The 23,948-nt window shown below is 40.8% G+C and overlaps 1 protein-coding gene across 1 annotated transcript in view; it reads left to right on the forward strand.

Moving 5' to 3' along the window:
• LOC128608480 (glucosylceramide transporter ABCA12-like) overlaps positions 1–23,948 on the forward strand; it is a 57,409-nt gene that overhangs the window by 2,670 nt on the left and 30,791 nt on the right. The window contains exons 3-23 of the mRNA XM_053626215.1: positions 3,003–5,372; positions 5,736–5,839; positions 7,171–7,277; positions 11,311–11,519; positions 11,613–11,689; positions 12,513–12,643; positions 12,869–13,039; positions 14,509–14,673; positions 14,901–15,096; positions 15,194–15,333; positions 16,175–16,294; positions 16,395–16,485; positions 17,422–17,601; positions 18,227–18,521; positions 20,627–20,741; positions 20,915–21,244; positions 22,294–22,363; positions 22,467–22,601; positions 22,693–22,854; positions 23,104–23,287; positions 23,685–23,903. Of these exons, the coding sequence (XP_053482190.1) occupies positions 3,003–5,372; positions 5,736–5,839; positions 7,171–7,277; positions 11,311–11,519; positions 11,613–11,689; positions 12,513–12,643; positions 12,869–13,039; positions 14,509–14,673; positions 14,901–15,096; positions 15,194–15,333; positions 16,175–16,294; positions 16,395–16,485; positions 17,422–17,601; positions 18,227–18,521; positions 20,627–20,741; positions 20,915–21,244; positions 22,294–22,363; positions 22,467–22,601; positions 22,693–22,854; positions 23,104–23,287; positions 23,685–23,903 (5,571 nt within the window). The remainder of the gene's footprint in view (positions 1–3,002; positions 5,373–5,735; positions 5,840–7,170; positions 7,278–11,310; positions 11,520–11,612; positions 11,690–12,512; positions 12,644–12,868; positions 13,040–14,508; positions 14,674–14,900; positions 15,097–15,193; positions 15,334–16,174; positions 16,295–16,394; positions 16,486–17,421; positions 17,602–18,226; positions 18,522–20,626; positions 20,742–20,914; positions 21,245–22,293; positions 22,364–22,466; positions 22,602–22,692; positions 22,855–23,103; positions 23,288–23,684; positions 23,904–23,948) is intronic.

Genomic DNA, 23,948 nt, shown 5'->3' on the forward strand with positions numbered 1-23,948 from the left:
ACTCAGAGTTAGTTACCCTCCAGAGTTACTGTTACTGCCCAGAGTTAGTTACCCTCCAGAGTTACTGTTACCGCCCAGAGTTAGTTACCCTCCAAAGTTACTGTTACTGCCCAGAGTTAGTTACCCTCCAGAGTTACTGTTACCGCCCAGAGTTAGTTACCCTCCAGAGTTACTGTTACCACTCAGAGTTAGTTACCCTCCAGAGTAACTGTTACCGCCCAGAGTTAGTTACCCTCCAGAGTTACTGTTACCACCAGAGTTACTGTTACCACCAGAGTTAGTTACCCTCCAGAGTTACTGCTACCACTCAGAGTTAGTTACCCTCGAGAGTTACTGTTACTGCCCAGAGTTAGTTACCCTCCAGAGTTACTGCTACCACTCAGAGTTAGTTACCCTCCAGAGTTACTGTTACCACCAGAGTTACTGTTACCACCAGAGTTAGTTACCCTCCAGAGTTACTGCTACCACTCAGAATTACTGTTCACACCCAGAGTTAGTTACCCTCCAGAGTTACTGTTACCGCCCCAGTGTTACTGTTAACGCCCAGAGTTACTATTACCCCCCCACCCCAGAGTTACACTTACCCCCCAGAGTTACTCTTACCACTAGAGTTAATTATCCTCCAGAGATACGGTTACCACCAGAGTTAGTTACCCCCCAGAGTTACTGCTATGACTCAGAGTTACTCTTACCCCCCAGAAGTATATTATTTTCCTATAGTAGTACGTCCGAGAGAGGAGTTACTTCCTGTTCTAGCAAAGAAAATGGAAAAAAAAAAAACAGAGTCATCGAGACTTACGATGTGCGCTTACAACCCCACATAAATGTTAAATAAATGTCTCCTAACAAAAAAACTTCACCACATCAACCATTATTTACTTTGTATTGATTACTTTGTAAAAAAATAACCCATTTTTTAAATCCATGTATTGTTAGCATTAGATTACACATCCCCATATATGAGCCGTTACCCCTGCTGAAACCCCCCCCCCCCCAGAACATCAGAAACCCTCGTAGAATTTGTAATGGTTATAATGGGAGTTGTATTCACTATAATGGAAACTACAATAGTCTCTGTGTGTCTCTACTGCTAATTTGTTGCCTTCTATTGGTGGCATGTTTGTGTCTAGTGGATCCCATTAAGGACCTGGTTTTAATGGTTAACTGATGGCTTGTAATGGTATTCGTAGTGGAAACCATTAGAATTTCTGTGATGGTTTTTATTGTTGTTTTTCAGCAGGGACTATAGAAACAATAATGTATTAGAGCGAGTGCATCGATATAAACCTGTTGTTCATGTTACAGCCGGAACTACATGTACTGTTATTCCAAAAATACTGTAATGCACACCTTCTGACCAATCAGAATCGAGCAATCGAACAGGCCGTGGTATAAAGAGAGGTAATAAACACCTTGTGAACAATCGGAACTGCAAATTCAACAGCATAGTGGTTAAAAAGGGGGCTTTAAAAGAACTACCGAACATAATGTTTTTACCATTTATTTTCAAGAAAACAACAACAACAAAACAAAACAAAACAATGATGTCCTGTCCTCATTACCAGTGAAACAGACCCCTCTTCTGCGAAATAATATCTTTCTCTTTTTTTTCCCTCCCCGAATATCCTCCACTTAAGGAAAGGCCAGGAGATAGTGCATGCCTATTAAACGAGCAGCGTGCCATTGTAGAGAAACAGATAATGGGAATTTATTATTAGAATTTCAGAGAATTGTGGCGTTATCAGCCCCAGATTTCAAAGCAAATAAACGACTAGGTTCATGAAACACATGACAGCGGGGAATAATTACATTTTGCATTGCATTCGATTTGATTCCTCGCCGCAAAACTGGCCTGAACAGATAAAGTGATTTCTGTTTGTATATTATTATTTTTTTTCTAGTTATCTGTGTTTGTATTGATTTTGCTTTCTGTACACATTCCAGTGATAAACTTAGTGGTGATAACAATCACATTATGGGCATCTTGGCAAATCGATCAAGTCAGACTGCAGAAGTATTATGTGATAAACATAGATCGCTGACCGCAGAAGAAGTTCTCCAAGTCAATAATAATAATAGAGCTGGTTCTAAACTGTACTAATGCTCGTCACTGGGATGAGATCCTCACGTGAATATCCGTAGTTTGTCTCTTTCGCCTGTGAAACTCACAGACAGGAAACTTTAATACGCATGGACCTTTATGTACTTTGAACAGGTACATGATTAAAGAATTACACGATTACAAAAGTACATAATCACATAATAGTGTACACGGTGTACCTTAAATGTGAAGTGGTCCTGAAATCGCTGTGACCGAATTCTTAGAACTAGCCGAAATAATTTCTGCCGGTAATATACTTCGACATCTCTACTTTAACAAACAATCAAGTATATTTCATCAAAAATAACATGAACGTGTTCGCATTTGCTTTCTAACCTCGACTTGGCGTCTGTAAAGATCACGTTGCATAAGGAAACACTGTGGTAAAAACAGTTCGCCTAGCTAAACCTTGCTAGCTTCGCATGCTAATTACACAGCGGAGCTCTTCTGCCCTCACTATATGTGTGTGTGTGTGCGTGTGTGGGGGTACATAGCCATGCGGCGAGCTAAACACTCCTCCAAAAAGTACCCAAGACAGACCTGACTTCAAGTGTATTTAACAGAAGTGGTATAAAAAGACAGTGCCTTTCCAAGTGAAAATAAAGACTGGATGGAGATGGCTCGTAACAGAATGGCTGAACAGAACAGCATGTGCTCTACTCGGATAAAAACATGTCACCACTAGGGGTCTCCAAATACAACAGAATAGTGGCGATACGGTTTCATTACCTTATATGCTCATACTACAGTATATATGATGCTTATACTGTGTAGACATGGCCAAGATTTGATATTTTTGCTATATTTTTAGTGTTTAAACACAAAGGTGCTTTGTTCATGCTCTTGCTTGCTGTAAAGCATCCACTAATCATTTCTTTTGTTTTCTCTTTTCCTTCACCAGTCAATCCTTTGCTCAAATGGCCTTGGAGAGTGCTACGCTGCAGCTGAATAAATTAGACTGGAATCCATACGTCCTAGCAGTGCAGAAAGCCATCGAATACACCCGGGGGAGTCAGAATGTAACGGCGAGCCCTGAGATGGTCATACACGCCCTGGACGTGGCGCTCACTGCAATGAACTTCAGTAGCGAACAAATAGAACGTTTCCTGAGTAGTGACATATTGACCATGCCTAATAGCTTGTCCACTGACATGCTCATAATGGAGGTGATGAGTAAAATCATTGATATGAGACTGCTTGGAAACTGGCCCTTAGTGTATGACGTAATGGAGCAACTGCTATATGTAGAGAACACCAGCAACATCTTGAGGGCGGTGAGTGAACTGGTCAGCTGGTACAACACTACTGAAGACACTGGAGTGTATTTTGGCATAGAGATGCTCGCCAAGTTGTACGAGATGCTAACACCATTAGTGCCAGCTTCAAGCCCGCTACCATGCTACTCCGACCTCTTTATTGGGCTTGCCGGCAATGCTTTGTATGCACTGCAACATATTGCTGGCACCACCAACCTGCTCACCCCCATCAATGACTATCTCAAGCCAATCCAAATGAAACTTGCTCTGGGAGACAATCTAAGAGATCTTCTGTCAGCGACCCAAAACGCCAGAAGACCGGTGCTAAATCTAACAAGAGAACCAGTGGATGACTTTCTCGACCTCCTGGAGATCAACTACCAAACTTTATCTCAGATTCTTTCCATCCCACTCAGCTCTCAGGAAATGTTGGAGACCATGCATGTTTTCTTTGCAAACCCAGACCTGGGCATCTTCCTCAAGGGTGTATCCAGGGACATGACAGGAAGCTCGTTTGAAGACGAAACTATTGACACAATCCTCGGTACACTAGCCTCTTTGACACTTCCGAGCAATGGGCAAACGTTTATAGAGATGATCACACAGACCATCAGTCAAGCCTGGAGTCTGAATGATATGCAGCTGGTAGAAAGCTTGGGTGGAATGGTTGGAATGGTGAGGATGCTTTCCCAGCAGTCATCTTTGAGTATAGCTCAGAGGATCGAACAGATGGCTAATCAGCTCAATTCTGCAGCATCGTATACCGTGGCGCAGCAAGGTAATCGTAGTGAAATCCTCACAGCCATCAACAATATTCTGTCACAAAATCTGCAGCAGATGCCAAACACCAGCTTTGAGGACCAATCCGTCCTTCAAAACGTAATCAGCTCTGTATCCTTAATGTCCGAGTCACAGATCGACTTTGGATCCTACATGATGCTGATAAACCAAACTACCGAAGCCTTTGCCTCCCTTGTGCCTCCTGAGGAAATGGTGTATTTCAACATTTCAGCACGGATGATGGAAGCTTTCGCATTGCTCATGTCGTCTCCAACAGATCTAGAGAAAGTGGTGACGTCAAGTCACGAGATTGCTGATTCACTGGGCCTCAGTTTTGCCCTTACGGGTATGACCACTCTTCCAAATGGTCAGTCCATTGAGGACACTGCATACCCTTTCATTCTAAACAGTGTCTTGGCAACTGAAATCTTGTTCAATCTCTCCGCTTCAAACTACACCTTTGAAAGTGATTCAGAACGTAGCATGATTTTGAACCAGATGACGTCAAGTCTCCCAATGGAAGTGCAAGCTGACCTCCATCCTCTCATGTCTGCTCTCATTTCAGCTCTTTCAGATGTCTCAAACACAGCCCAAATCAGACCAGCTTTCTTTCAGATCTCCCAGAACGCGACCATGTTACTTCTGGAATACCTAAATCTAACAGGAGATCCCACGTCCATGAGAATGTATTCTGTCCTGTCCACTGTTTCAGATGAGGTATCCACTAGTCTCGGTGAGGGCCTAATGGGAAATTCTTCCTCCGTCCAGCTCCCATACGTGCTCGAGTCTTTACGAGCAATCATATCTTCACTGTCATTAGAACTACCTGTGGAGGAACAGCAATACCCTGATGCCGTTTTCAACTTCATGGAGACTGTGGCCTTGGCTCTGAACCACACTATCACCACAGGGGACGGAACAGATGGAACGAATATGCTTTCCAGCTCTGTCCAGCGCCTCCTGGTGATGATGCCAAACAACAACATGGATACGTCAAGTGGCATTACGAGTGAACTGGAAAATACTGTCAAGATGCTGCTGATGACTCTGTCGTCAGGTCAAGACCCTCTAACTAAGAGCGCTAACACGACCGACGAGATCCTGACCACCATTCAGTATCTGCTTGCCGTGGCTAACAGCAGCTCTGAGATAGATCTAGCGACTGCGATCGTGGGGGCCGTCAGGATGAACGTCGGGTCTCTGCTGGCGGCAAAAGACAATAACTGGGCTCAGAAGTGAGTTTCTTTTCCTTTCATCCTTTGAAGCCATTGGCACTGGTTACAATGAGACCGGGGAGAATATTTCAGCTTTATTAATCTCCTCTCATATTTTCCGCCTGGCTGGTATTCCCCCCGAATAATTGCTTAGATCTTCAAAAGCTACATAAATCCATGATTGAAATGAGAACTCATTCAGGTTCGGGGAAAGGATGAGGGCATAATCAATCTGGGCTTGACACAATTTTAGAGCATAGTACGCACAAAGAGCTGCACATGCAATGCTATAATTGGTCTATAGTGAAATCATTTTTTGTATTTAGATTTTTTTTTTTTTTTAAAGCAGCCTTGGTGGGTTAATAACACGTTTCATTCTTTCAGATTGCAAATGGTGCTGTCATCCATCTCCAACATCCTTCCAGCTGACCTTCAATTCGGTCCGTTCAACAGAACCATCTTTGAAAGTTTGGCCAATGAGCCCCCAGGTATTATTTACGTTTCCTTTCCTTCCTTAAAACCTTTTTTTGTTGTGTGTGTCTGTGTATGTGTTTTGAAAACTCACATTCGCAGGCTTATTTAGCCGATTTTTATTACGCTGTAATGGTCCAAGACGAATGTTCTCATTTACATTTTGCTCTGTTTCTCTACACCATTTCTCTGCATAATTCTAATTTGCTTAGCTCATAAAACACAATCAGCACGGGGCACTGTGTGAATGACTCACTGATTTCTCCATGGACTAAATCTACTTTCACACTTTTTGTCTAATCCTCATATATCTCAAACTATATGTGTGTGTGTGTGTGTGTGTGTGTATGATTTTATATTAATAGGCCTAATTCCAGCAGTGCAAAATACACCATAATAAGAAAGGAGGCCAAAAGAAGAAGAAGAAGAAAAAAAAATCCCGAACATCCATGTTAAACTTCATTACAGGCATAAACTTGTAGCCTTAAATGATTTCATGTAATTCTATTTGTAATGATACAGCAGTTTGGTTTAATCTTAGATATACATTCCTATGATATTTACTCTTATGAATTTAAGAGAGGCTGGTGAAGCAACGATTGTTTATAGCTGCTACTAACCCGTTTCATGGGACATTAAACGTAACCGAATGAATATCTTTACCAGGGAAATGTTTTCATCGTTGGCATAAAAGGAATAAAACCCTTTGTGGTGTGCTTTTATAGGAAGATAACCGCGTTCAACCCAGGGTCGATTATTGTCCTACAACAGCACGTGACTCCATAATGTCAGGTTACATAACGCATTATAATATCATTATGATATGGCCGTATTTCCATTGTAGAATTTGTAATTATTTTTACAAGATTAAAATATCATTATCTTAGCGTAGGGATGTACAGTAGTTCTATATTTAATGATTTGAAGGATTTCACGGGATTTTCTGGTTTGATTTGATAAGCAGATTGTTACACACCGTTTGCTCTCCCGTTTCATCGCGAGTTATATTAGTCATATTCGTGACAAAGCGGTGTTAGGGATTAGTCATGTCCTTATACATGATTATTTTTTGTTACTCCTGGAGACACTGTGAGTGCCGTACAGCCCGTGGATGTTTCTGCAGCTCTGTTTTCTTCAGAGGGTTCTTTCACACATGGTTTGTTTCCGGCTCCACTGTCGAGTTGCCATGAAAGTTGAGCTAGGTGCTACTAATGATTCCTGTTGGGACTTTCATCAGCACTGAATATATATATATATATATATATATATATATATATATATATATATATATATATATATATATATATATATATATATATATTTTCTGACTCTCTTCCTGTCTCCACAGAAAATCTGAATATCCTTCTTCAGACAGCAAGCACAGTTTCTGAACTTTTCTCAACCAACTGGATGAACGACAGCTTTGGAGAGCTACTGAACCAAATGCAGATGCAGGTCAGACTGGCATAAGCTTGTGCGAACGTTCATGAGTAGTCCTACTGTACTTCACCACTTTTAATATCACTTGGGTTGATTCATTCTCTAGAACAGCAGCTCTGACACTAGTGCAGCTGCAAATCACAGGTTTATATGAACGCGATCGTTCTTATACGTCATCGTTTCTATCATAACAGCTCGTTTCTTTTGGTCTCTCGAGGTTAATAAGACGGAAAGAAAACGCACACGCGTCTCCCGAAGACGTCGGAGAAACCTATAGAAAACGGACAGGTGCACCGACGAAGTACTGACACTGGAGACTCCTTACAGATTTAAACAATTACATGTTTTCCGTCGCACTTTCTTAATCTTAGTGTTAGACTATGCGAATAAGCTGTTACTATAGAAACTATAACGTATCACGAGTGCATTAATGTAAATTAAAGCGCAATTCCGACCAATGAAATTCGAGAATTAAATACTGCTGTGTCCGGGATAGATAAATAAGTGTTGTATACGGTGCTGAAAATGGACATTACTTTTGCGTTCTTAAGAAATGTAATGTCAAGCAGCACTTATTTATTCCTAGTCGGTCAGCTACCGAATATCACAGAGCTATTATAAATACAAATAATACTTCTGTATATGGTATTTTATCGCCTGTGGGTTTGTGTTGTTCGTGTTGCTGCAGTACAGCGACTTCTGGGGATTCAGTTGAGTTTGTCACTATGATTCGTTTTTGTTTTGGTATGTCACAGTTTCACCTCAGCAGTTCTCATATCTTTCTCATATCTTTTATCTCGGGAGGCCACTGCGGTGAACGCTTTAACGCTTTCCCTGTTCCGACGCATCTGATTAAATTCAGCATGTAATTATCCGTGCTGAAGCAGGTGTGTAAAACCGGGGGGAAAACTTCACAGTGTGCGGCGCAGAGTGTCCCCGTGGACCCAGACTGCGACTGCAGAATTAAAACAGCGGGGAATCAGAGCGGGCTTTGCGAGCTTGTTAGTGATGGAGTTAGGGGTGAGCGAGAATATTAGTCTGTTTAATTATTCATTTACAGTTAAACGATTCCCTCTACTTTACTTTAGCACTTTTAGGAATTTAACTATGAGGCGGTGTGGGGTAGCTCTTGGGGGATGTACAAATAAAGAATAATTGCAAGAATAATTGAACTGCAATAACCAAAAAAAAAACAATAGCAGTGATCATTGAAAATAAATGTTCTGCCTAAGAAGTACAGACCTATTACTACTGCTACTATACTAGTACTATTATTACTACTGCTACTAGTACTATTACTATTATTACTACTGCTACTAGTACTATTACTATTATTACTACTGCTACTAGTACTATTACTATTATTACTACTGCTACTAGTACTATTACTACTGCTACTACTACCAGTACTATTATTACTACTGCTACTAGTACTATTACTATTATTACTACTGCTACTACTACACATACTATTATTACTACTGCTACTAGTACTATTACTATTATTACTACTGCTACTACTACCAGTACTATTATTACTACTGCTACTAGTACTATTACTATTATTACTACTGCTACTACTACTACTACTGCTACTACTACTAGTACTATTATTACTACTGCTACTACTACTAGTACTATTATTACTACTGCTACTACTACTACTACTGCTACTACTACTAGTACTATTATTACTACTGCTACTACTACTAGTACTATTATTACTACTGCTACTACTACTAGTACTATTATTACTACTGCTACTAGTACTATTACTACTGCTACTACTACCAGTACTATTATTACTACTGCTACTAGTACTATTATTACTACTGCTACTAGTACTATTACTACTGCTACTACTACCAGTACTATTATTACTACTGCTACTAGTACTATTACTATTATTACTACTGCTACTAGTACTATTACTATTATTACTACTGCTACTAGTACTATCATTACTACTGCTACTACTACTAGTATTATCATTACTACTGCTACTACTACTACTATCATTACTACTGCTACTACTACTATCATTACTACTGCTACTACTACTAGTATTATCATTACTACTGCTACTACTACTACTATCATTACTACTACTACTACTACTATCATTACTACTGCTACTACTACTAGTATTATCATTACTACTGCTACTACTACTAGTACTATCATTACTACTGCTACTACTACTAGTACTATCATTACTACTGCTACTACTACTAGTATTATCATTACTACTGCTACTACTACTACTACTACTACTATCATTACTACTGCTACTACTACTAGTACTATTATTACTACTGCTACTACTACTATCATTACTACTGCTACTACTACTAGTATTATCATTACTACTGCTACTACTACTAGTACTATCATTACTACTGCTACTACTACTATCATTACTACTGCTACTACTACTAGTATTATCATTACTACTGCTACTACTACTAGTATTATCATTACTACTGCTACTACTACTACTACTATCATTACTACTGCTACTACTACTAGTACTATTATTACTACTGCTACTACTACTATCATTACTACTGCTACTACTACTAGTATTATCATTACTACTGCTACTACTACTAGTACTATCATTACTACTGCTACTACTACTATCATTACTACTGCTACTACTACTAGTATTATCATTACTACTGCTACTACTACTAGTACTATCATTACTACTGCTACTACTACTAGTACTATCATTACTACTGCTACTACTACTAGTACTATTATTACTACTGCTACTACTGTTGATACTACTATTACTACTACTGTTACTACTACTACTATTACTGCTACTGCTACTACTGTTGATACTACTAATTCTACTATTACTACTACTACCACTACTATTATTACTACTGTTATTGATACTAGTACTACTCCTGCTACTGTTGATACTACTAATTCTTCTACTACTACTACTATTACTGCTACTACTACTATTACTACTACTATTACTGCTGCTACTACTACTACTACTACTGTTGATACTACTATTACTGCTACTACTATTACTGCTACTACTACTACTGTTGATACTACTACTGGTACTATTACTACTACAACCTCTACTAATACTGTTACTACTACTGTTACTGCTACTACTACCACCACTACTACTGTTGATACTACTACTGGTACTATTACTACTACAACCACTACTACTGCTACTACTACTGTTACTGCTACTAGTACTACTACCACCACTACTACTAGTACTGCTACTAATACTATTACTACTACTGTTACTACTACTACTACTGTTGATACTACTAATTCTACTATTACTACTACTACCATTACTACTAATAGCAATAGTACTACTACTACAAATAACAATGATTAAATTTCAGTTTTTAATCTTTATATTTTCAGATTGATTATGCAGTTACATCAGTGCTTTCCTTTCAGAGAAGGTTCTAATCAGATCTCTTTAGGACGATCCTTTAATCCATCCATAGGACCCTTGAGGAACCTTTATTTATTTATTTATTTATTTATTTATAATCTACGAGTATAGTCCGGTTTGACCTTAAGAAACAGGCTACTAAACTGTTAATTAAATTGATCGTTATTTATTTAATTATTTCGTTCGTAAGCTCATTTGAATCAAAACAGAATTTCTAACAGTGAGCTTTGAATCTTTTGAGTCTCACATTTAATGCCAAACATCAACGTTTTTTTTTTTTTTGTTTTCTACTATAAATTAGTGGAATGAAATCTTTTTGTTAATTTAACTGCCTAGTGCTTATAATTTGGCAGCAAATCGCTGACGATATGTAGAGATTAAAGTCTGTTAAATAACAGTGTGAATATTTGAATTATGTCTCTCTATCGGGTGCACGGTGGCTTAGTGCCATAAGCGGTAAAACATAAGCGGTCTTGAGGAACAAGATCAGGAGATAAAAAGAGCAGGATGGAAAAAGATAAGTGACACAAATCGTGGCTTGTACAGGTTTGTGAAAGACGAGGCAGGGTGATCAGAGTGGTGATGGTGTCATTGGTGTTGTAGGTGTGCAGTTTGGAGAACATGGAGTCTGTTCAGCTGCTCAGTCAGGTTCTTTCTCTCAGTCCGGGCATGCTGTGTGACACGGCTCTGCCCAGCATCCACGCTCTTCACGTTCTCGCCACCAACATGGTGAACCAGACCACCGGCGTGTACGACCTGCTCTACCAGCACTTAGTCGGGGACCCCAGCACTTACGACCTCAAAGTGAACTGGTATTAACACACAATTTGTTTTTTTTTCCCCCTTTGGCTCATGATTGTAGCAGAACGTATATATATATATATTTCTCGCTTTGTTCCTTGTAGGACCGCCATCCTTTCTGACCTGCTCGGCATCGACATCAACTCTTTGCCGGGATTCGACATCAACCAGACCGCCCCAAGTAAGAGTTCCACCATCACTAAAATCACATTAGTCCTGATACCTTAATCCACACGAATGTAGTCGATCAGCTGAGTCTTTGCTACTGTACCTATGTCTGCTTTTGAAATATCTGTAAAATCCCACTGCATTTCAAAAGAACAATCTCTACGTCCTCGTTACCACATTCGCAAACATCACTACTTGCTAACAAATCGAAACGCTAACCTTCATCTGCTGCTACGTACACTTTGTATTTATCCTTGTAGCTTGTACGGCGACAGCTAGCGATTAGCCTTCAGCTAGTTCTGCTAGTATTGTCAGAATTGTTCTACTCAAGCTAGCTAGCATTTGAGAGATTAAATAATCAAGTCGTTCTTAGTTAGCTTGAGCTAATTTATGTTCTTTAGCTCTACTTTAGCATTAGTGTGCGATTTCATATTGTACTTTGACTTTCATAAGTAAAGCTAGAGGTTTATATATTTATGCTTTTCATTTTGAGGATTATGAAGATGTACTTCAAATTTTCGCTGATGTATTTAGATTTGGCGTTTTTAAAAATACAATAATTTAAAAAAAAAATAAGATTTTGAGAATTAAGGTGTAATTTTTTGAGGGGGGGAAAAAAAAGTCCTAATATGTCTAGAAAAAAGTTATCCTTATAATATTTGATATTATAAGGAAAATGTTGCCCTCTAGGACCAGTATTTTATTACCACTGTTTAAAAAAATACAAATACTTAGAGATTTAGAGAATAAAGTCCTGATATTTCATGAAAAACAGTCATATTATTATGAGTACATACAGTGTTTATGGTATGTGTTTTTGTGTGTGTGTGTGTTAGGTGAACTGAAGGTGTCTGACCTTTTAAACAACAAGGCCCTGTTTGTATCTGATGTCACCCGGTACACCAGCATTCCTCCTCAAGTCCTAAACACTCTGCTGGAGTCGTCCCTGCCCCAGAGCAACCTGCAGGTGCGTGACCTATGATCTTATGTCTCGATGATGCTTCACCCTCCTGTAAAAACCTTTATGAATAGTCTAACTTTTTAAAAACCGACCCCCCCCAAAGTCAAGGCTGGCCGCATCCGTCAGTTTTTAGTTAACACTTATTAATGATATACTTAACTGCATCAGATGGGAATTCTCTGGATTTGTCTGTCTTTCTGAGCTGGCGAATTTTGTCCCTTGTCGCTGTAGATCTTGTCTCAGCTGGCGAATCTGCAGCGCTGTGCGGATCTCTCGTCCCTGCAGCTCGACCCGGCGTCGTCGCTGATCTTCAGTTCTCTCTGCTCGCTGCCGGTTCAGGAGTGGTACAGCCTGGCGGTCCTCTCAGCTCAGCACGTCAACATGGACAACGTCATGTACAAGGTAAACATCAACACTGATCGCGTGCGAGTTAGATTCCTGTAATGACTTCCTACAGGGAGTCCGTCTTGTGGCTGTGAAACGCCAAAACACATTATAGTGTACGTTACGTTAGCAGGTTTATTAAGGATAGCATGTACAGTATGCGCACCGGTGAGAACGTCGATGTCGGGTACGTGTGGGGGACAGGACGTGAAGGACAAGCGCTGCTCCGATATCGGCACTTTTAACGCGTGCCGTTTTCGGGTGCGTTTTTAAAAACAACAAAAATATATTCTTTTATACCAGCGTGCGTTTGAATTCTCGAACTTGACGGTAGCTTTAACAGTACGTTTAGGGTTACTGTCCTGCTTGAAGGTGAACCTCTGTCCTAGTCTGGAGGCTACAGCCTGGAGATTGCTTAGGACGGTACCACATGGACGTTCTCGCTGTGGGTGCTGGGACTACGGTTGCTGCGATGGCCTTGGGACTGCGATTACCACATACAGTTCTACACTCGGGTCTCCTTTAGTGAACAGTGGACTAGTTCAACTTCATATAAACACCATAATGAACTTTCTTTTATGTTCACACTATCCGTCGTGACCCAGATGAGGACGGGTTCCCTTCTGAGTCCGGTTCCTCTCAAGGTTTCTTCCTCGTATCATCTCAGGGAGTTTTTCCTCACCACCGTCTCCACCGTCTCGCTCAATAGAGATAAATTCACACACTTTAAATCCCTATCCTGTGTTTATATATTTCTGTAAAGCTGCTTTGAGACAATGTCCATCGTTAAAAGCGCCATACAGATCAAATTGAACAGTCTCATTCCTCCGGCAGATTGAAACAGGAATTGCTCTGTATTCAGTGCTTCAATCCTGACCAGTTTTCCAGTCGGCGATGATGAAACGCATCCCCACAGCACGATGCTGCCACCACCAGGCTTCACTTATGCGAATGGTGTTCTCGTGGTGTTGGGTTTGCACCACACATACTGTAGCATTTCCCATGACGCCCAAAAAGGTTTTTTTTCCTGCTTGCTTAGTTGTCAGGTGTTGCAGACTCAGGGAGCTTGCAGAACAGGTGTATTTATATCGACATCATGTGACAGATCATGTGACCCTTTAATTGCACACAGGGGGACCTTAATCAACTAATTAGGCGGCTTCTGGAGTTAATTGGTCAGACCAGATCTGATCTGAAGGTTTCATAGGAAAGGGGGTGAATACATACGCACTGACGTATGAACTTTTCAGTTTTTAGTAACTTTTTATTTTTTTCATTCCACTTCAACAATTTGGACTATTTTGTTAGATCCATGACATCAAATCCAAATAATAATCTATTTTAATTCCAGGTTGCAACAAAACAGGAAAAACATGAAGGCAGGGGGTGGGAGGGGGGTGATTAATTTCCTATAACAGCATGGCTTGTGTGTTATTCCTCTTCACGTTGTTGTTGTTGTTGCTCATCGTGTCTCGCTCTGGTCGCAGCTGATGCTGTCCAGTGAAATCCAGGGTCTGTTTAACGCCCTCGTGCGGATGTTGGAGTTCTTCATGGACATGATGAGTAAGCTGTCTCCCACTCTCAACCGGCTGCAGGGGTATTTCACCTCCATCAAAGACATGAACCTGATGTCCAACTCGGAGTTCAGAAATGTGAGTCCTCCAGATGTTTCCTAACCCGACTGTTACACGGATTATAAACCACTGTATCCGCTGAACACAGCGGCTCCTTAATGTCTGTCTTTTATTCATTACAAATATCATATAACATAAACATGTGACACTGGAGGGCAATCATCTCTCTCTCATTCTGTCTCTCTCTATTCATTTAAGTGTAGTTTATTATTTTTTTTTATTTTAAAATTGCGTTTGTGTTGCAGTTGGTGAGAGGGAAACGCTCGACCATCTCCAGCAGGGCTACGTTCAACACCATCTCCCGAGCCCTGTGTCAAAACGGCATGATGTCGCTCTTCGGAATCTCGCAGCTTCCCAGCATGAGTGAAAGTAATCCGTCTCTCCAGGACCAGCAAACAGTGGAGGATCTCATGACCAAGTTCAAAATCCCAAAAGATGCCAGTATGAAATTCTCTCATAGTGCAGCAGATTAACGCAGAGATTTGCCATGTAACCCAGGTCTAATGTGTGTGTGTGTGGTTATTTTTTTTTTGTCCAGCTCCATTCTGTAAAAACTTCTACCTGGACATGGTGAGCACCACAGGTGGCGCTGTAGCCTGGGCCTTCCTCAAGCCCATGCTCCTGGGACAAGTGCTGTATTACCCTGACACACCACTCACCCAAACCATCATCAAGCAGGTAACAGCACACACACAGAGACACACACTCATCCCCCCTCCCCACACCGCCCCCTCAAACACCCCCCCACACACACACACCCACACACCCCCACACACCCTCACAATGTTGCATGAGGCTGGATTTAAAAAAGTAATTATGCTAGAAAAGTAGATTACACTTAAAATAATTTAAAATATATATATATATATATGGACAATTAATAATAAAATATTATAAATTATATTTATTTAGCATTAAACCTCTTTAAAAAATTTAACATGCAGTGGGAAGAAAAAAAAACATTTAAGAAAAACAAAAATTCAAGAATTTCAAAAAATCTATAATTTCACTGCCAGAAAAACACGGTAATAATAATAATAATAATATAAATACTATAATAATAATTAAAAATGGTATAAAAGTCATGTTATGACTAAATAACTAACTACTTCATGAATTGCTTCTTTACTTCAGCAGAAATTTGAATATACACGTACTGTCCACTTTATTAGGAACACACGCACGTTCATGCAGTTATCTAATCAGCGCCGATGTACAGGTGTTCCTAATAAATTGGACGCTGTTATTTAAGATAAAATAAATAAATAAATAAAATAAAAATACCCCCAATATTTATCTGAAAGTAATTCACTGACTAATCTTTACTTAGTCAATTCATTATTAATTTATTAACTCTATCCTTTTTTGGGAGAAAATAATCGCACCACAAATTGCTTCTGAGTTCTAAATTACGCATCGGTATGTAGAACGCATTAGTCAATCCTCAGACACAAGCTCCTAAAGCATTCCGGGTTTCCCCCCCCCCTGTTTTGACGTTTATTCTGTCTGGTTCTCGCAGTCGAACTCCACGCTGCAGCAGTTCGGCGACCTGCGCGTCTACGCCGACGAGTGGATACGTTCCTCGTCCTATCTCGCGCAGTCAGTACAGCTCCTGAATAAAACACTGCCCATGCTGAAGGTATCAAGATCAGAGCTGTGCATAATCATAACCGTAACCATAACCTACGTCCGGACCTTTTCCTCTACCCTTCCTCTGTGCTGTGTTCTTTCCTCTGTAGAATTCCCTGAGCAACCCTTTCATCCAGAATTTCATAAAGAAGCAGATCGACATCGACATCGCACAGATGGAAGAAACTCTCAACGCTTTCGGTGAGTGTGAAGCGTTCAAAGAATCGTGTTTTTTTTCCCCGTGAATTTCTTTTCATCGTCGCTTAGAAATTTAGCAATTATAAGCGAGTACAAATCGACAATTTCACCTTTATTTTATTCACATTATTCTGCTGATATTTTCTATGAAGGTGATGTTTCTAATCACCTATATGATCACCTTCTTTTACAAAAAATTTTTTTTTTTTTAATAATGCCTTATAAAGCTCTAATAATGTGCTATAAGTCGTTCATTCGCACTTCTAATGAAGCCCATTTTCATAAATCGTTATAAGCGCGCTTTGGAATTCTTTCTCCGTCGCTAATTTAATGCGACATGTTATAATGCCTCATAAAGATCTACTAATGTAACATGTTACGATCCCTTCACAAATCATTAAGGCACACAATTTCTAAAAAGAAATAGAAATACAAATAAAACGCCATTACGAGTTACAGCAACGGTTATAACATAAGCTTTCGCTGAGAACTGACGTACGCTTACGTAAACATTTAAAAAGGCTTATTCCAATTATATCAGCTGTCATAAACAGGCTTTTGTCATAAACATAAGGGCTTACTTAGGATTATTATGTCCCTATGAACACGTGAGTAATTAACCTTATTATTATTATTATTAAAGTGTCAATTGTGAGGAAAGGCTTATGTGGGTTTAATGTAGCCCTATGAACACTGCCCTTATGTAAAGTGTTATCGAATTAACTACACTTGGTACCGTTTCTATCTGAGCGCTTATGAAGTGTTTATGTAGCCCTAAGAACTCAGGCCTTGAGTGAACAGTTCAACTGAAACGGATGTTCGTGTCAGTTGTTATAAATGGCGTATGTAGGTTGAATGAAGCCCTGATAACATGGCGCTAAATCGAAATCAGCTAATAATTGTACTTTTCCACATGTTGAAAAATCTTGCCCTCTACAGCGAACATGACTCAGATGTTGGAGAACAACAAGTTCATCCTGCAGCAGATCACCACGCTGTCCAACCTCATGATGAACCTCTCGTCCTGCGTCAACTTCGACCGCTACCGCGCCTTCAACTCCATCCAGGACCTTGAGAAACAGGCTGAGAAACTGGGCCAAAACCGCGAACTCTACGCTAGTGAGCTAACGCTATTTATCTGTTACGACTTGGAAACATCAAAAACAGACTATTCCCCGATTCATCTTAAAGCGCGTGATCTCACTGTGTGGTTCGATTCTCGATTCTGATTGGTCAGGAGGTGACCAATCGAGCGGAGTTTATATTAATGCACTCGTTATCGTTTCCATAGTTACGGGAACTCATACGAGATAATTAATAAAAAATTAAAACAGACTAAGATGTGTAAAACAGACAAAGACAATCGTTTTCTGTAAGGATATGTTTATTAACGCTTATGGAAGGAGTCTCCAGTGTCAGATATAACGAGAGAGGAGTAACTAACCTACGACGTTTGTGTAGCTATAATGTAGCCATAAATGGATAAAAGTACAACGTACGATGTATCATTCTTTAATAAATTAAAAAAAGTTCTATTACTTAGCGTTTTTTTTTAAAACACACATTTTATCACTTTATTACTTAATTAATGACAGTAGCTATTATGAATTATTCAGTGTGAAGACAATAAGAAAATGTACGTAGTTATGCGGAATTAGTATGCAAATGAGTTCTAATTCTATGCAAATACATACATGAAATTCCTAAAGGTTTGCCATTCTCTAATTATTATTTGCCCCCGCAGGTGTCATTTTCAAGCTTCCCACAGGACAGAACTCGTCCTCTACCCTTCCCCCTAAAGTGGACTACACTATCCGCATGCACATCGACAACTCCATGAGAACCGACCGAACCCGCAACCCATTCTGGGTTAGGGCTGCCTACATCTCTCCAGTCCTGACGCAGCGCTACAACCGTGGCTTCATCTACCTGCAGGAGAGCATCGAGCGGGCCATCATCGGCATGCAGACCGGAAACGCGGTGCAGGAGCCGCCCGTGCAGATCCAGGCCTTCCCCTACCCCTGCTTCTACAAGGACGAGTGAGTGCAGATACGGTTCTCTATGACAGAGTAGCACCGACCTGTCGTTCTCTTAAATCCCTTCCAGAGAAATCACGTGAGCTTCATGTGTGAGGATTCACATGACAACTTTACACAACTTCATATGTTATGGTTCATAAATGCAGGGCGCGTGTTTATTTTCATGTCATTTTCTCAAATGACTCGTTTATTTTCACGTGATTAAACGAGTCATTTACTTTCACGTGATTAAACGTTTCGTTTATTTTCACCTGATTAAACGATTAATTTATTTTCACGTGATTAAATGATTCATTTATTTTGGTATGATTCCTTTCAAAGGATTCGTTTATATTCATGTGTTTAAACGATTCGTTTAATTTCACCTGATTAAACGATTCATTTATTTTCACGTGATTAAACGATTCACTTAATTACACGTGATTAAACGACTCATTTACACGTGATTAAACGATTAGTTTATTTTCACCTGATTAAACGATTCGTTTATTTTCACCTGATTAAACGATTCATTTATTTTCACGTGATTAAATGATTCATTTATTTTGGTATGATTCCTTTCAAACGATTCGTTTATATTCATGTGTTTAAACGATTCGTTTAATTTCACCTGATTAAACGATTCATTTATTTTCACGTGATTAAACGATTCACTTAATTACACGTGATTAAACGACTCATTTACACGTGATTAAACGATTAGTTTATTTTCACCTGATTAAACGATTCGTTTATTTTCACCTGATTAAACGATTCATTTATTTTCACGTGATTAAATGATTCATTTATTTTGGTATGATTCCTTTCAAACGATTCGTTTATATTCACATGTTTAAACGATTCGTTTAATTTCACCTGATTAAACGATTCATTTATTTTCACGTGATTAAACAAATCATTTATTTACACGTGATTAAACGATTCTTTTATTTTCACCTGATTTTTCAAATGACTCATTTCCATCATTTTCCCCACATTTTGTTTGTTGTTTTTCCACAAATGATTTCATTTCACATGATTTTATTCGCTTTCCACACTAGTTTATTTTCAGATAATTTTTCATGTGTTTTCCCCCTACATGCTCTGCTTTTCCACGTGGGATTTTTCACATCATACGTATATTTTCACGATGTTAATTTTTCACATGTAATGCGCCTTTGTATTTTCACATGCTTTTTGTTTGTTTGTTTGCTTACGTGATCACATTCACACAGCTGAGTTCATGCGCAGTATTACATTAAACACATACATACATACATACATATATATGTGTGTGTGTGTGTGTGTGCTGAACGATTAACATGAATCTAATGGCAGCTAGCAACGATTGCTAAGGCGGGGCTTAGGGTTGGTCGATTGAATCCGTGTACTACAGTTGAAGTTGTCTTGCTTTTAAAATGTGGAGTCGTAAGCACAAAAAGAGATAATCAAAATTCCATCTGTAACACACACACACACACACACACACACACACACACACGCACCCGATCTACACACTGCCTCTTTGATTTATGGTGTAGTATTACTGAAGTGACTTTGACATATGTTAGGAATTCACCATACGCACCATGTCTAATACAAATAAACCAAGCAAGCAAAACCAGCACAGTGTCCAATAAATCAGCGTGCTCAGGAGTGTGTGCACCGCACAACACACGCCATCTTCCGTTAGAGCTGCTCGAATATCCTGATTTCATTTTCTGTCACGGATTGTAAAAGCGCTTATCCTTTCGGCTCGGCCTGCCTTGATTTATGACGGACCGCTCCTGCTGACATTATCGTTGGGAAATATTAGTAGTAGGAAGTGTAATAAAGATTACAGCCAGTCAGAATCTCCGGACCTCTTCTCTAAACTGGCGGAGGTTCGGTGGGTCAGAAGGTGTTGATTAATTCTCCAGAACAGCCAGGTCTGACAGTAGTGCAGCTTCAAATCACAGGCTTGTACGAACGCGCTCGCTCGGACGTACGGACGGACGTTATCGTTTCTATAGTAACAGCTCGTTCACACGTTGAGACGTTTATGTACGGTACTGTAAGGTTCCTGGAAGGAGTCTCCAGTGTCAATCCGGGAACTTATTCCGCGTTCTCTTTCTGTATTATCACAGTTACCTCAACAGCATCGCCTTCGCCTTCCCGCTCGTCCTGATGATCAGCTGGGTGCTCTTCGTCGCTAACTTCGTCAAGAAGCTCGTCCACGAGAGAGAGCTCCGTCTGCATGAGGTAACTACACGCACGCACAGGAAGAGTACAACGCAGTTTCAATCTTACTTGTGATGTATGAATCGTTTGGGTGGGGTCCCCACACCCTTCCAGTAAGGGTATACAAACTTGTGTTTTATAAAATATTCATATCAGATCCAGAAGCTAAAACGAGGCGTATTTTCTCTTCACAGTACATGAAGATGATGGGCGTGAATCCGTTCAGTCATTTCCTGGCCTGGTTCATGGAGAGCGCCGCGTTCCTCTTGGTCACCGTGATCATCCTGACCGTCATCCTGAAATCCGGCGGGGTTCTCCCCAAGAGCGACGGCTTCGTTGTCTTCCTCTACCTGTGCGACTACGCCCTGAGCATCCTGGCCATCAGCTTCCTCGTCAGCTCGTTCTTCGACAAGACCAACATCGCCGGGCTGAGCGGCAGTCTCATCTACGTCATCTGCTTCTTCCCTTTCATCGTGGTCATGTGCCTGGAAGACACCCTCTCCTTCTTCGCCAAGGGCATGCTGGTGCGTCGAGTCCTAAACTATTTAACGTCCTCATAAAACGCTAACGTTTTCAAACAGCTTGATTCATTTGTTTGCTAATCTATTCTACTCTCAAACGTTTATACGGTTTACACGACTAAGACATTTCCTCGTCGCGACTGCCGTTTGGTTGGACGCTGGAGAACGGGAGATGATGTCCGGCTGGTTTATCTTCGTCGTTGAGATGTTTTAGCTAGGGATGATGGCGCACGGGAGTTGTTTCACGTGCTGTGTGTATTTTCGCGTCTCAAACTCGGTTAAACGGGATAAGAGCAAGTCGATCGATGCTTCTGTTCGCTCGAGGTGTGTGTAATTTTGACGCATGCGTGACTAGTATCTATCCATCATTGGTTCTGTTTAAACTATGGCTTTGGAGTAGGCTGTGTAGTGTACAAAGGGTGTTTATGGTCTGTTTTTTTTTTTAGTATTATATGCATTTAAATATCATTTAAGTTGCATGAGAGTAAGGGAATCGATGGGTTGTTGTTTTTAACGGGTTAATGAACGTATTTTTATCTACAGATCAGTGTGTGTTTATTTTCCGCTTTGTTTTACAGTGTTTTTTGTGATTGTTGCAGCAAAAAAAAAAAAAAAAAAAAAATTGTTCGGGTTTTTTTTTTTTTTCTTTTTTCCTTTTGCGGGAAACTACTTGATCTGGCGAAATCGCAACGGTACGAAATTGTTCTTTCGCGGAGATGTTTGTTGGTAAACTAAACCTTTTCGCTGTGCTCACGTTCGACGCGTGAATCGAAGAGGGTCTGGCTGAAAGAATGCGCGTCCTGACGACGTCACGTGACGCATCTCGGACCAGATTTGCGCAAAATCTCTTCCGAATGTTGCGGCTATTACGGATGCTTATTAATCCTGGAGGGACTGCTTTTAGCGAGACAGGATGGGTGTTTTCCCAGTATTTTTATTTCCTTCAAACTTACCAGAACAGGTCAATCAATACCTCTGTCCGCCCTCGGTGTGTGTATTTTCTTCTGAACTCTGCGTCTATTTATCCCGACTTGTGTTTTGTTTCCTTCCAGAGCCTGTTTTCTCCAACATGCTTCAGTTACGCCAGTCAGTACATCACCCGCTACGAGAAACAGGAAGAAGGTCGGTACAGATCAAACCTCAGACCGGGTTCTAATTGTTATATACGTGAGCAGAAGTGATAGTGCTGATGTTTTTTGGGGGGGGTTTTCTTTTCTTTTCTCAGGTATCCAGTGGAACAACATGTACCTTTCTCCCGTGGCCGGAGACACCGGGTCGTTCGGGTCGCTCTGCTGGCTCCTCCTCGTCGACTCGGTTATCTACTTCCTGCTCGGTGCCTACATCCGCACGGTCTTCCCAGGTACACGGACGCAGCTCAGCTCAGCTCAGCTCGCACGCCTCGGAATCTCAGCTCCGATCTGTCATTTAAAATACGCCTTTCGTTCTCTCAGGGAAGTACGGCATCGCGGCTCGGTGGTATTTCCCCGTGACGCCGTCGTTCTGGGCCGACGTGTTCGGCTGCAACAGAAGAAAGCAGAAGAAAGCAGGCAGAGGACTCCTCTTCTCCAACATGATGCAGGAGAGCCAGGGGAACGGCAAAGACAAAAGCAAAGGTGCGAGAACTCACCCGTGAACGCACCTTTCAGAAACGTGTATGAATTAGATGATCTCTCAGACATCTGTTAAAAAACTTCTGGCCTTAGATTATTATAACGAGATGTTTGTCAGATGTTTCAACAGCAGCAGCTAGGACTGGATTTGCAACCAGTCCTTTGTGACAGTTTAAAATGAGCCAAATAATTATCGAGCAATACGGCGACATCGCAGCTTTTAATAGCGTCAGTGTCGCTCTCTCGGTGCAGGTACGAGTGATTTACACCCTCACGGTGACGACGAGTTCCCGGAGCTGCCGGTTGGCGTTTCGCTGCGAGGCCTCACGAAGACCTACGGCGACAGGAAAGCCATCGATAACCTGAACCTGATGTTCTACGAGGGTCACGTGACCGCACTGCTCGGGCACAACGGAGCTGGGAAAACCACCACCATGTAAGAGATGGGAGCTGACCTCTATCAGTGTGTGCGGAGTGAAAAAGCTAAACTCAAAGAAAACTTTGCACTTCGGCGCAAACAAAAAAAAAAACAACGACAACTTGCTAGTCATAACGTAACATTCGGATGTCTGAAAAAATGTCTGTTTCGATCTACGTATCGAATGTGAATTTCCTTAATTAACAAATGGTGCCAATTTTATCCGCTGCCAGGGACCCGGATAGATAAACACACACTCGTACGCTCTCGTAGTACGCACCTCCATCATCTGATAGACCATGTAGTTTATAGTTCGCTTGGGAGGTATTATATAAATCTCTCAAGCTTAGCGCTTCCTCCGTTTTGTGCTTATAGCAACCCGAGTGTCGATGTAATTTTTGAAACGTTGCTGCAGGTCCCTCCTGACCGGCTTGTTCGCTCCCTCCTCCGGTTCGATCGAGGTTTACGGGAAAGACTTGCAGATGTTTTCGAAGGACGTGCGTAAAGAGCTGGGAGTGTGCATGCAGTATGACGTCCACTTCGACCACCTGACCACCGAGGAGCACCTGCTGCTGTACGGCCACATCAAAGCCCCCCACTGGAGCAAGCAGGAACTGCAGGAGCAAGTGCGCAAGTACGTAAACCTTCGATTGAGGTAATAAGGTAAAACAAACAAACA

The sequence above is a fragment of the Ictalurus furcatus genome, chromosome 6, assembly GCF_023375685.1.
Source record: "Ictalurus furcatus strain D&B chromosome 6, Billie_1.0, whole genome shotgun sequence".
Lineage (NCBI taxonomy): Eukaryota > Metazoa > Chordata > Actinopteri > Siluriformes > Ictaluridae > Ictalurus > Ictalurus furcatus.